This window comes from Bos taurus, chromosome 5 (genome assembly GCF_002263795.3).
Source record: "Bos taurus isolate L1 Dominette 01449 registration number 42190680 breed Hereford chromosome 5, ARS-UCD2.0, whole genome shotgun sequence".
NCBI lineage: Eukaryota > Metazoa > Chordata > Mammalia > Artiodactyla > Bovidae > Bos > Bos taurus.
Window position 1 is genome coordinate 91,402,608 of NC_037332.1, and position 12,394 is coordinate 91,415,001.

A 12,394-nucleotide genomic window follows, 5' to 3' on the forward strand; every position below is an offset into this window, starting at 1 on the left:
ATAACAATGTGTGTATGTCTCATATAATTTATTGGATACAGTACTGAAAGTGAAAAGCAGAATGGCTGGCTGGGTACAAAATGGTTGTGAGAGTATTGGTTGTTTACTCTCATGATTGCGTGACTGACTGAGACTTGTGGCTCACTGCCACTGCCCAGCATCAGGAGAGAATATTCTACCACGCACTGATAAGCTGGGAGAAGATCAGAATTTGTAGTACAGGTTCTACTGAATGCATACTGCTTTTGCACCACTGTAAGTTCAAAAAATTTCAGGTTGAACCAGCCCAAGTTGGGGGCCATCTGAATGAACTTTCTTATTTGAATATGGTGATAATATTTACCTTTTAGTATTGTGAAGAAGAATAAAATGAGAGAATGAATATAATTAGCCTTGGTGCAAAACCTGGTACATAGTAAACACTAATGAATTATAACCAAAAAAGATCCATCAAATACACAAAAAAAGAACAGTCATTTCTTGGTATTTTTGACTTGAAAAGTGAAACTGTTAGTTGCTCAGTCATGGCCGACTCTTTGTGACCCCATGGACTGTAGCCCATCAGGCTCCTCTGTCCATGGAATTCTCCAGGCAAGAATAGTGGAGTGAGGGCTATTCCCTTCTCTAGGGGATCTTCCCAACTAGGGATCGAACCTGGGTCTCCCTCATTGCAGGCAGATTCTATACCAGCTGAGGCACCAGGGAAGCCCATTTTACCTTAGCTGACAGGAAATAACAGTGGTAGACAAAGTTGAGTCTCCAGCTATTTAGCAAGCAGAATTTCTCTAATATTCGATGCTAGGAATTAATTGCCTTCCTGGTTAAAATGCAAACATTTAAACTCCAAAGTTTATATTACTATGGATTTTTTTCCTATGCTTTATTATGTAAAAGCTATTTTTCTTGAAAGTGACTGTTTTATAACATGTAATCATTGCACATCATAGATGATATATACATATATTCTAATTGCTTTACTTCATCTGTAACATTTTAAAAATAAGCACTTTTTTCTTCATTGCAATGAATAATTAGTGTGTAATGCTAGAGATGTATGCAGATGACTATATTCTTTGAGACTTTTCACCAAATGATTTAATATGTATTCTGCCTTAATATAAACAGAACCAAAAATACACAGCTCTTTTAATTTCACTTTGTAATACTTTTTACCCATGCTGCTGCTGCTAAGTCACTTCAGTCGTGTCCGACTCTGTGTGACCCCATAGACGGCAGCCGACCAGGCTCCCTGTCCCTGGGATTCTCCAGGCAAGAACACTGGAGTGGGTTGCCATTTCCTTCTCCAATGCATGAAAGCGGAAAGTGAAAGTGAAGTCGCTCAGTCATGTCCGACTCCTAGCGACCCCATGGACTGTAGCCTACCAGGCTCCTCTGCCCATGGGATTCTCCAGGCAAGAGTACTGGAGTGGGGTGCCATTGAGGCATGTGTCAAGTCTTCACTGCCTTCTGACAAACACTGAATGTGTAAGTTTGAAACTGTTATATCAAGTAGAACACTGTTTAGGGTAATTTAGTATCTACTAACTTATATGCAAGCATTCACTATGTCATTTGACACCAAGTTCTAGTAAATAATTCTAAAGAGTGTTTGAAGGATTGCAAGGGGAGGAAAATAGTATGGGAACCGAATTGTGCTTAGGGCTGGTGAGAGAAGGAGTGGAGAGGTGACTGTGAAAGGCAGAGTTGAAAGCCAGGACTCTGCCGAATTGTGCTTAGGGCTGGTGAGAGAAGGAGTGGAGAGGTGACTGTGAAAGGCAGAGTTGAAAGCCAGGACTCTGCCGAATTGTGCTTAGGGCTGGTGAGAGAAGGAGTGGAGAGGTGACTGTGAAAGGCAGAGTTGAAAGCCAGGACTCTGCCGAATTGTGCTTAGGGCTGGTGAGAGAAGGAGTGGAGAGGTGACTGTGAAAGGGAGAGTTGAAAGCCAGGACTCTGCCGAATTGTGCTTAGGGCTGGTGAGAGAAGGAGTGGAGAGGTGACTGTGAAAGGGAGAGTTGAAAGCCAGGACTCTGCCGAATTGTGCTTAGGGCTGGTGAGAGAAGGAGTGGAGAGGTGACTGTGAAAGGCAGAGTTGAAAGCCAGGACTCTGCCGAATTGTGCTTAGGGCTGGTGAGAGAAGGAGTGGAGAGGTGACTGTGAAAGGCAGAGTTGAAAGCCAGGACTCTGCGGGTAGAGCGAGGGAGGGACAGCACAGAAAGTTTAATGGGGTCAGTCAGAGCTTTGGAATCAGGCACTTCTGGGCTTGAAATTTAGTTACCTAACCCTGATCAAAATATCTACCTCAGGGCCTCAGGGTCTTCCTCTACAAAAAGAATTATCATTACTTTATGAGTATGGAATGAGAGGATGCTATAGACAACAATAACCATTGCTTACTGAGTGTACCATTCACCGCGTTCTATGCTAGATATTCATGCACATGCTGGATATTTTAAGGCACGTGAACTACATAGAACATTCTTATTCTGTCCTTTCTAATATCTCCTCTAGGATAATGTCTAAGAAAGGAATGTAATGTCAGTTACTAGATACAGGATGGATAAACCACAAGGCCTTACTGTATAGCATAGAGAACTATATTCAATATCCTGTCATAACCAGAATGGGAAAGAATATAAAAAGAATGTCTCTATATTATAAGTGAGTCTATATGCCCAGTGATTGGCACAACACTGTAAATCAATTATATTTCAATTAAAAAAAAAAGGAATACAATGTGCAAGATACATGGACTATAACAATATAATTAATTTTTAAAATTGAATCTATTTCTAATGAGTCATTAAAAATGATGGTTCTTTTTTTTACTTTTTATTTATTTATTTTTAATATAAATTTATTTATTTTAATTGGAGGTTAATTACTTTACAATATTGTATTGGAAAATGATGGTTCTCAACCAGATAACAAAGACAGTAGAGTAGAAAGAGCAGTGGCAGCGGCGTTAGCAGCCCACTCTGCTTCTGAAAGACTTGGAGGGAACTTCTGGGGGCACTCCGACCACCAGCCCCACCCTGTCCTGAGCCCAGTCGTGTCCACCACAAGGCTCTGTATGTGAGAAGGGTTTTCAGGAAGGCTGCAGGCAGTCCTGTTGGGAGCCACTCTGGAGAGCATCAAGGTGACAAACTTGGCCTTGTATCAGAGCTTTAGTATCTGAAGGGTGGATGCTGAAGGGACACTTGGCAGTGGTCCTGACCCAGCCTCTCTCAGGTCTGAGTATTAGGGAGAAAGAGGCTTGTGAATAACACCTCAAAGAACTATTTTCCTGAAAAGCTTTCTGAAGTGATGCAATATGATATTCCCTTTGAATTCCTCTAAGAGGTTTATATAAGAAGGGGAGTGAAGTCATTCTCTCCCACTCCCCAGATCTCTGCCTGGCTTTGGCAGTTTGAGAAATCCCAAAGTCCCTGATATAGCAGCCCTCAGGAAGCAAACGGGAGAAGTTAAATACAAGGTAGATGCCATGTGATAATTACCAGGCTCCTCAGAAAACACAAATGGTTGGCCCTCTGTAGCCATGAGCTCTGCAGTCATGGACTCAATCAACCACATATCAAAAAATATTCAGGGAAAAATATTTCCAAAGTTCTAGAAAGCAAATTTGAATAGGTTGCCTACCAGCTACTATTTGCATGACATATACATTGTATCAACTCTTATGAGTCACCTAGAGACAATTTAATGTAAATGGGGGATGTGTATAGGTTATATGCAAATATGCCATTTTATAGAAAGAACTTGGGCACCCAAGAATTTTGGTATGCTCAGGAGTCCTGGAGCTAACCTCCCCTGCAGATACGAAGGGATGAGGACGTCTGTATAAGGTGTTGCTAAGAATGCACAGAAATAATAGAGGGGACTTAGCAAAGAGATGGGAGCCTATAGTATAGCTGAAGGGGAGAGAAAATAAAACCACAGTTAAAACTGGTACCCTTTTGTGGGATATTTCTTAGAAATATTCTTGTATTGATACAGACACAGCATAATGGGAGAAAAATTAAAATACTGTAGTCTTATATGCTTATTGAATAAAGCAGGTAACAAATTAATAGGTACAATATGATCCCATTTTTGTTAGAGAATGTGTCTGTTGAGAGAAAGAGACATAATTCAGAAAGAATACTTATTAAAATATTAACAAGGACTCCTAAAAAAGATGTCTTTTTCTTCTCATGGCTTTCTAAATTCAACCACTTCCTTGACAAATTTGTTTACATGATGATCGTTACTATTAAGGCAGTCACTTACTCACGCATGAATTCATCTTCCTGCTCATTCGGATTATGTATGAATTGGAGTTTGCTATGCATAGACTTATGGGCTTCCCAGGTGGTGCTAGTGCTAAATAATTCACCTGCCAATACAGGAGATTTAAGAGATGTGGGTTTGACCTCCCTGGGTCAGGAAGATGCCCTGGAGGAGGGCATGGCAACCCACTCCAGTATCTTTGCCTGGAGAATCCCATGGACAGAGGAGCCTGGCAGGCTATGGCCCATAGGGTTGCAAACAGTTTGATGCAACTGAGCATGTACATATATCTCTAGTGGTTGACATCATGGCAAATAATAAAATGTCAAAGTATCTTTCCTTACTAAATTATACATACAGTTGAATATATATAAATGTTTGCTGGTTTTACATTTTTCCACATACACAAAAAGTGTCACTTACGGAATTACCCCAAATATTTAATTCCACAAATCTTTTAAGAAATAGCTAAGTTGCAGTATTGTGCATCGAACCACTGGGACAACCCAGAGGGGTGGTATGGGGAGGGAGGAGGGAGGAGGGTTCAGGATGGGGAACGCATGTATACCTGTGGTGGACTCATTTTGATATATGGCAAAACTAATACAATATTGTAAAGTTAAAAAAAAAAAAGAAATAGCTAAGTTTCAGAGATACTAAGAAAGATAAAACTTTTTCTTTGTCCTCAAGAAGTTTTCAGTGTACTAAAAGAAAAAAATAATTATGTAGGACTGAACAAGAGATGGTAAATGTGGTATAAGAGTCAGGGAGGAAAGAGTGGTTCACAGAGTCCATATTTGAGGGGAACCTCAAAGTTGGCAGAAAAGGGCAGGAGGGTGAACAGCCTCATGAGCTCAGTCACAGAGGTCACAGGGATTATTCATGGAGTGACAAGCTGTGTAATGTGACTGGAGAATATGACTAAGTGTGGGGCAGTGGAAGGGCATGAGCAAGCAAATGTTCCTGACTTATTTTTGTTAAAGGTGCTGAAAGGTGCAAAAGACATTAAATGTAGGAAGAATTGCTTTTTCAATAGATGGTGCTGGAATAATTGGCATTCATAGGCAAAAGAAAAGTGAACTTTAACCTAAAATACACACTTTATTGAAAAGTCAACTCAAAATGAATAATGGACTTAGATGTAAAATATAAAACTATAAAATATTTCCCTGGTGGCTCAGAGGGTAAAGTGTCTGCCGGCAATGTAGGAGACCTGGGTTCGATCCCTGGGTCAGGAAGATCCCCTGGAGAAGGAAATGGCAACCCACTCCAGTACTCTTGCCTGGAAAATCCCATGGACAGAGAAGCCTGGTAGACTACAGTCCATGGGATCGCAAAGAGTCGGACACGACTGAGTGACTCACTTTCTATGGGAGAAAATCTTTAGAAAGTGCTAGGTGAAGAGTTCTTAGACTTTCCACCAAATATGCAGTCTATAAGAGAAAAACAACTGATGAATTGGACCTCATCAAGATTAAAAACTTTTACTTGTGAAAGACCCTGAGAAAAGGATGGAAAGTCAAGCTACAGACTTGGAGAAAATATTTGCAAACCACATATCTGACAAAGGTTATTGATAATATATAAAGAATCTCAAAAGTCAATAGTAAACATAAGTAAAAATGTAGACTCTCTAATTAGAAAATGAACAAAGACACACAGACATATTTCACCAAAGAAGATATGTAGATAGTAAATAAGCACATGAAAAGAAATTTGCATCATTAGCTACTGCTGCTGCTACTGCTAAGTCGCTTCAGTCGTGTCCGATTCTGTGCGACCCCATAGACGGCAGCCCACCAGGCTCCTCCGTCCCTGGGATTCTCCAGGCAAGAACACTGGAGTGGACTGCCATTTCCTTCTCCAATGCATGAAAGTGAAAAGTGAAAGTGAAGTCGCTCAGTCGTGTCCAACTCTTAGCGACCCCATGGACTGCAGCCCACCAGGCTCCTCCGTCCATGGGATTTTCCAGGCAAGAGTACTGGAGTGGGGTGCCATTCATTCTCTGATCATTAGCTACTAGATACATGCAAATTAAAACCACAGTGAGCTATCACTCATTACTTGTCAAATGAACTAAAATTAAAAAGTGATATTTTTATTTGATAAAATAAAAATGATACCAAATGCTGGCAGAGATGCAGCGAAACTAGCACAAATATTGCATTGGGAGTGTAAAATGGTGTGGAAAAAGAGTATGACAATTTCTTTGGAAAACTATACGCTGGGACGACCCAGAGGGATGGTATGGGGAGGGAGGAGGGAGGAGGGTTCAGGATGGGGAACACATGTATACCTGTGGCAGATTCATTTTGATATATGGCAAAACCAATACAATATTGTAAAGTTAAATAAAATAAAATTAAAAAAAAAGAAAAAACTATATGTGGCATTACCATATACCCCTGTAATTACATCTTGAGCATCTCTCTTAGAGAAATTACAACTTATATTTACACGAAAATCTATACATCAGCGTTCAGAACAGCTTTGTATTGCAGTAGTCCCCAGTCAGAAACAACCCAAATGTCCTTTAATTGGTAAATAGTTAAACTTTCATACCTCCCTGCCGTGACTACTACTCAGCAGCGAAAACAAACTGTTGATACATGCAGCTACTTGGATGGATCTCTCGTGAGATGTATAGTAAAAGAAAAAAGCCAACCTCAAAATGTTACAAACTGTATGATTCCATTTATATAACATTTGAAATGACAAAATTATAGAGATAGTGAATATATTAAGCATTGCCAGAGTTGGGCGTGGAGTGTTAGAGTGGGAAGAGTGACTGTGGCTTTACTCCGACAGCACCAGGAATCATTGTGATGGAATGGCCTAGACCTTGGTTGATTGTGGTGATCACACAAACCTATACATGTGATATAAATGTACAGAACTAAATATACGCATACATAAGAACACGTGTAAAACGAGAAATCCTAATAAGGTCAGTGAATTGTACCAATGTTAATTTCCTGATTATGATATTGTCAATAGTCAGGCAAAGTGTTACCATTTTAGGAAAAGTGGTTGAAGGGTATTTGAATTCTCTCTATATTGTTTCTTCTAACTGCTTGTGAATCTACGATTATCTCAAAACAAAAAAAATTTTAAAGGTATATAAGGATGATACTGCTCCAGAGACAACTTTGGAAAATTACTGAGTCAAATTTGAAGGGCTGTGAATGCCACACTTAGGATTTTGGATATTATCCAGTAGGTAGTAAGGAACATTTGGAAAAAGTTATGTAGGAGAGCAATAAAAATGAGTAGTTTTTGATACTTTAGATAGAAATTTGAATGATTTAATTGAAAAGCGCAAGACGGGCAGATAGGAAGCTATTATATTAGCCAAAGTTATGAGGCCTTTCACCAGAGACACAGTTATGGGACACAGAGGAGAAGATGGATTGAAGAGACAGACGACTGCCCAAGTGAAACTGACAAAACTTGGGGATTAACTGGACTTGTGAGTGAGGAAGAGAGTGATGTCATTAGTATCTTCTGAGATGACAGTGGAGGGAAACCTGGTTTAAAAGGGCCTAGGAGGCATCCTAAAGGGGCTCTTTCTTTTTTAATTGGAGTATAATTGCTTTGGGCTTCCCTGGTGGCTCAGAAAGTAGTGTGGCATCTTTGTCTCTGTCTTGGATAACTTGCTGTTTGGGAAGCCAGCAGCATGTGGTAAAGAACATCAAGCACACATGTGGCTAACACCTGAGACCTCCTCCAACAGCCAGAGAGAAGTGAGGCCAGATGAGCATCTGAGTCAACTCAGAAAGGACTCTGGCAGCCCCAGTCAATCCCTGGATCAGGAAGATCCCCTGGAGAAAGGAATGGCTATCCATTCCACTACTCTTGCCTGGAGAATTCCATGGATAGAGGAGCCTGGTGGGCTACAGTCCATGGGGTTGCAAAGAGTCGGTCACAACTGAGTCACTAACTGTTAACTTACTCTTGTAATTGCTTTACAATCTTGTGTTGATTTCTGCCGTACAATGTGAATTCAGCTATAAGTATACATGTATCCCCTTCATCTTCAGCTTCCCTCCCACCCTCCCTGACATCTCAGGGGCTCTTCAATAATCAGGTAAAATTACAGGTTTAAAGGGCTCCCCTGGTGGCTTAGTGATAAAGAATCTGCCTGCCATCTGGAGACCTGGGTTCAATCCCTAGGTTGGGAAGATCCCCTGGAGGAGGGCATGGCAAACCAATCCAGTATTCTTTCCTGGAGAATCCCCATGAACAGAGCAGCCTGGTGGGTCCACAGGGTCACAAAGACTCAGACACGACTGAACATGCACACACAGGTTTAGAGCTTAGGAAAGAAGCTAGAGTTTGAGGAAATAATTGAGATGCAAGCTTCAAGTAGGTAATAAATGAAAATCTGTAGATCCATAAGATCATTTTGAGTGTATACATCAAGAAGAGATGAGGTCACATCATGGAACTCCAGTAAATAAATATTTTCAGGGGAAGAATGGCAATGAAGGAAAATGAGAGAGTGGTTAAAGAAAACAAGGGACTTAAAAGGCAGAGCTCAAGAAGCAAAAGGGAGGTGTCAAGAAAGAGAAAGAAGTTAATAGAGTTGCTGTCTAAGTGCTCAGGAGAGGACAGCCCATTGGATCACTGGACTGAACAATCAGGAGTCTTCTGGTGCCCTTTGAACAAAGCAGCATTGGTCAAGGTAGAATCCATATTGCAAAGGATTAAGTGGTGAGAAGGAGGCGATGAACAGAGAGCAGGAAATATGCCAAGTTTGCTAAAGTGTGGAGGTGATAGCAAGAGAAGAAAAAATTGATGCTTTATAAAAGCTGAGTTGAAGACTTTTTTTTTTAAGATTTTGGAGTTGAGGATCCAGTGGGTAAGACAACCCACTGGAAAGGTAAGCAAAGAATCAAGTGAGCAAGCTACAGAAGAGATGGGAAAGGATGGAATCAAGAGGGAAATGTAGGGTTTGCCGTAGAAAAAAAGAGAGGATCAGATGTTCAGATTGTATACTACAAAGGAATTAGAGAGCTGTATATAATATAAATTAACTTTAATATAATTTGTGCTTTGTACTTATTTTTTTTTTCAGTTTTTCAAAGGAGATTTTATAATGTTTACAATAGATTAGACTATGATAAAGTTATCAGGTAAGGAAAACGAGGGAAAGAAAAGCTTATTAGAGAAAACAAGATGGAGTCAGGGATAATGTTAGGAGGCAAAACAAATGCCATAAAGTCTTGGGCTCTTGCTGTAAGCTAGCCACAATTTGAAAATTGGTTCATAAGCACTTTGAAAGCTGTATTTTCCTATTCCTATAGCATCAAGAACAGTGAGTGGCACACAGTGGCTATTTTGGGAAACATCTTCCCTTTATGAAATAATGCTGCCAATTACTACAGATTTTCCATATTTCATTGTGAAGCTGAAAAATGGTAAGAAAAAATACAAAGTGACTGGACAAGAGATGAATCATACTTACAATCTCATTGTAAGTGGGGTCAGTACATTTTGGAACAGATTTTGTTTTCCTCCTCCGGGCTTCACTGGGATACGGTAAAAGATAAAATTCAACATGTGCGCTGGGCGTGGAGCCATCTGGGAGATGCTGCAGAGAAAAATGGTTATAAATATTAATGTGCGCAGCTATCAAAGAAAACAAATACATGGCTACTAAATATCTAGACCAAAGACAGGATCGAGATTTATTATAGTCACTGTTTACCAGAAAAGAAGAGAACAATCAAAAGAAATACATCACGGCTCCAAAGGAATCCCAAAATACAGTTTAAAGGAGTAAAACAGTCCATCTTAAATTAAGCACTGTTTCAGAGAGCTACATTTAAAACTCCAGTAAGTATGAGTTACTTTAGTTTTTTGTAGTAAAAATGAAATTTGCATTTTTGACAGAAATGGTCAAGAGATGAATATAAGCCACTGGCTGAGATAGGACCTGAGTGCCTCAGGGGACTGTACACCACTTGAAAATTAAAAAAAAAAGAAAAAAAAAATTCAAGTTTAACACCTAAAATAAGATGTAGCACTTGATGACATGTATATTGCATAATATCATATTTTCATATTTACATAATACAATTATGTAAAGTTTAAAAATAAAATTAAAAAAAATAAATAAAATATCAATTAGACCTACTTACAAGATTTTAAGATAGTTTTAATAATTTTATTATCTGAGTCAGGGGTCCCCAGCCTCTGAGACCTAATGCCTGATGATGTGAGGTAGAGCTGATGTAATAATAATAGAAATAAAGTCCACAATAAATGTGATGTGCATGAATCATCCTAAAACCACCCCCCACTCCAGTCCATGGAAAGACTGTCCTCCATAAAACCAGTCCTTGGTGCCAAAAATGTTGGGGAGCACTGATCTAAATTATCCTAAAATATATTGGATGATCCTTTTAAAATTGTGTTCTGTGGCGCTCCCAAAGTTGCGTGAGTTCCAGCCTGATGGGTGGATCAATGCTCTCCAGCCTTCCTCCCCCCAAACTTCCCCAACGGCTTCAGAACGTCTCCCTTTTTCAACCTTTTTTCTTATGAATATTTTTATTTCTTAATAAATTTGAAGACAGAGTATACTTTTAAAAGTTTGGAAACAACTGTACTTCAGAGAAATGGGTTCTATCTTTGTAACCAAATGGAGAGAAAATTGTACTAAAAGCTGTGCCTATCTCGCTTGATAAAATGAGAAATGTTTGTGTAATTTACATTTAAAGAGGATGATTTGAAAGTCACAATTGAGGAGTTTAAATGCTTATCTTGGTGAATACATCCTAACTACTAAATCAGTAGTTTTCAACAAATTCTGTGAATGACAGTGACAATCACACATGAACATCCAGTGCCACCCCCAAGGTCATTAGCTTGAATTTTACATCGTTCTTTGGCAGTTAGAAAAGCATATTGGAAAGGAAGGAGAGTAAGGAAATGTGATATACATTATTATAGGACTAACTTCTATTCTGTTCTAATTTACATAGTAAAAATCATGTCATCAGGAGAATCTGGGTCTTTATTATTATTCACAAATTAGATAAAATACATCTGGACACATGCACATGTCCAAATGCTAAGATCATCAAAACTGCTGCTTTGGATGGTGCTCAAGGTACCTTGCTCCACTCAAAACCCTCCCCCAGGAGGAGCTCTGGAATTTGTCAATGACACAATGGACTTTTCTGTGACACAGAAAAACATTGCTATTAAAATTTGAGAGAGCTGATTTTGTGTGTGTGTGAGAGACAGAGAAAGAGAGAGAAATGAAGGCAGTAAAGTGTTTCTGCTCTGTGTAATTGTCTCTCTTTCCTACCACTGGGCTTGAGCATTCCATACCTATAATCACTGTATGTGTCATCTTAGTGGTGACATCTTAGAATTGTGGTTCTGGGAGGGGCTTTTTGGTTGCAGTCTGGGCCCCCAAATTTCTCAACTGTGTGGCTTTTGGTAGATAACTTCTCTGTGGATCGGTTTCCTAACCTCTTAAATGGAGATAAAGGTGGTGTTGATCTCAAAGGATTCAAAAGATTAAATAAAATAAACCATGTAATGTGAGTATAGTGCCTGAAAGAGTAAGATCCAATATATGCTTCCTACTATTTTTATTTTCTATAAATTGAATAAGAATACACTATATGCACTGATTGGACTAGATAGCCCTAATGTACTCTGACATTTGAGAGCAGGATTTCTCAACATTGACACTATTGGCATTTGGGGCCAAGTGAGTCTTTGTTGTAGGGAGCTGTTGTGTGCACAGAGGATACTTTAACAGCATCACTGACCTTTACCTACCAGCCTGCAGCAATACCATCCTGCTAGTTGTGACAGCAAAGATGTCCCCAGACATTGTTAAATGACCCCTGGGGGGCAAAGCTGACCCCAATTGAAAACCACTGATATTGATGACTCCCAAATTGGAATCTGTAATTCAGCCTTCAGATTCCAGTCTAGTGACCTATGAAGAGCTCTACAAGTAGGTTACACTCTAACCAAAATTCATCTTCACTTTCCTCATTACTCCAAAATCGATTTCTTTTTCAGCCTGTTGAAATTGTATTAAATGATACAGTTTCATTTCTCCAGTATCTCCCTTGTCACTGATTTTCAAATCCAAGTATGTACC

At 39.5% G+C, this 12,394-nt stretch overlaps 1 protein-coding gene across 5 annotated transcripts in view; it reads right to left on the minus strand.

Moving 5' to 3' along the window:
• PIK3C2G (phosphatidylinositol-4-phosphate 3-kinase catalytic subunit type 2 gamma) overlaps positions 1-12,394 on the minus strand; it is a 669,869-nt gene that overhangs the window by 3,881 nt on the left and 653,594 nt on the right. For all 5 annotated transcript variants that reach the window (XM_059886331.1, XM_059886332.1, XM_010805449.4 and 2 more), the window contains one exon: positions 9,734-9,859. In XM_059886331.1, the coding sequence (XP_059742314.1) occupies positions 9,734-9,859 (126 nt within the window). The remainder of the gene's footprint in view (positions 1-9,733; positions 9,860-12,394) is intronic.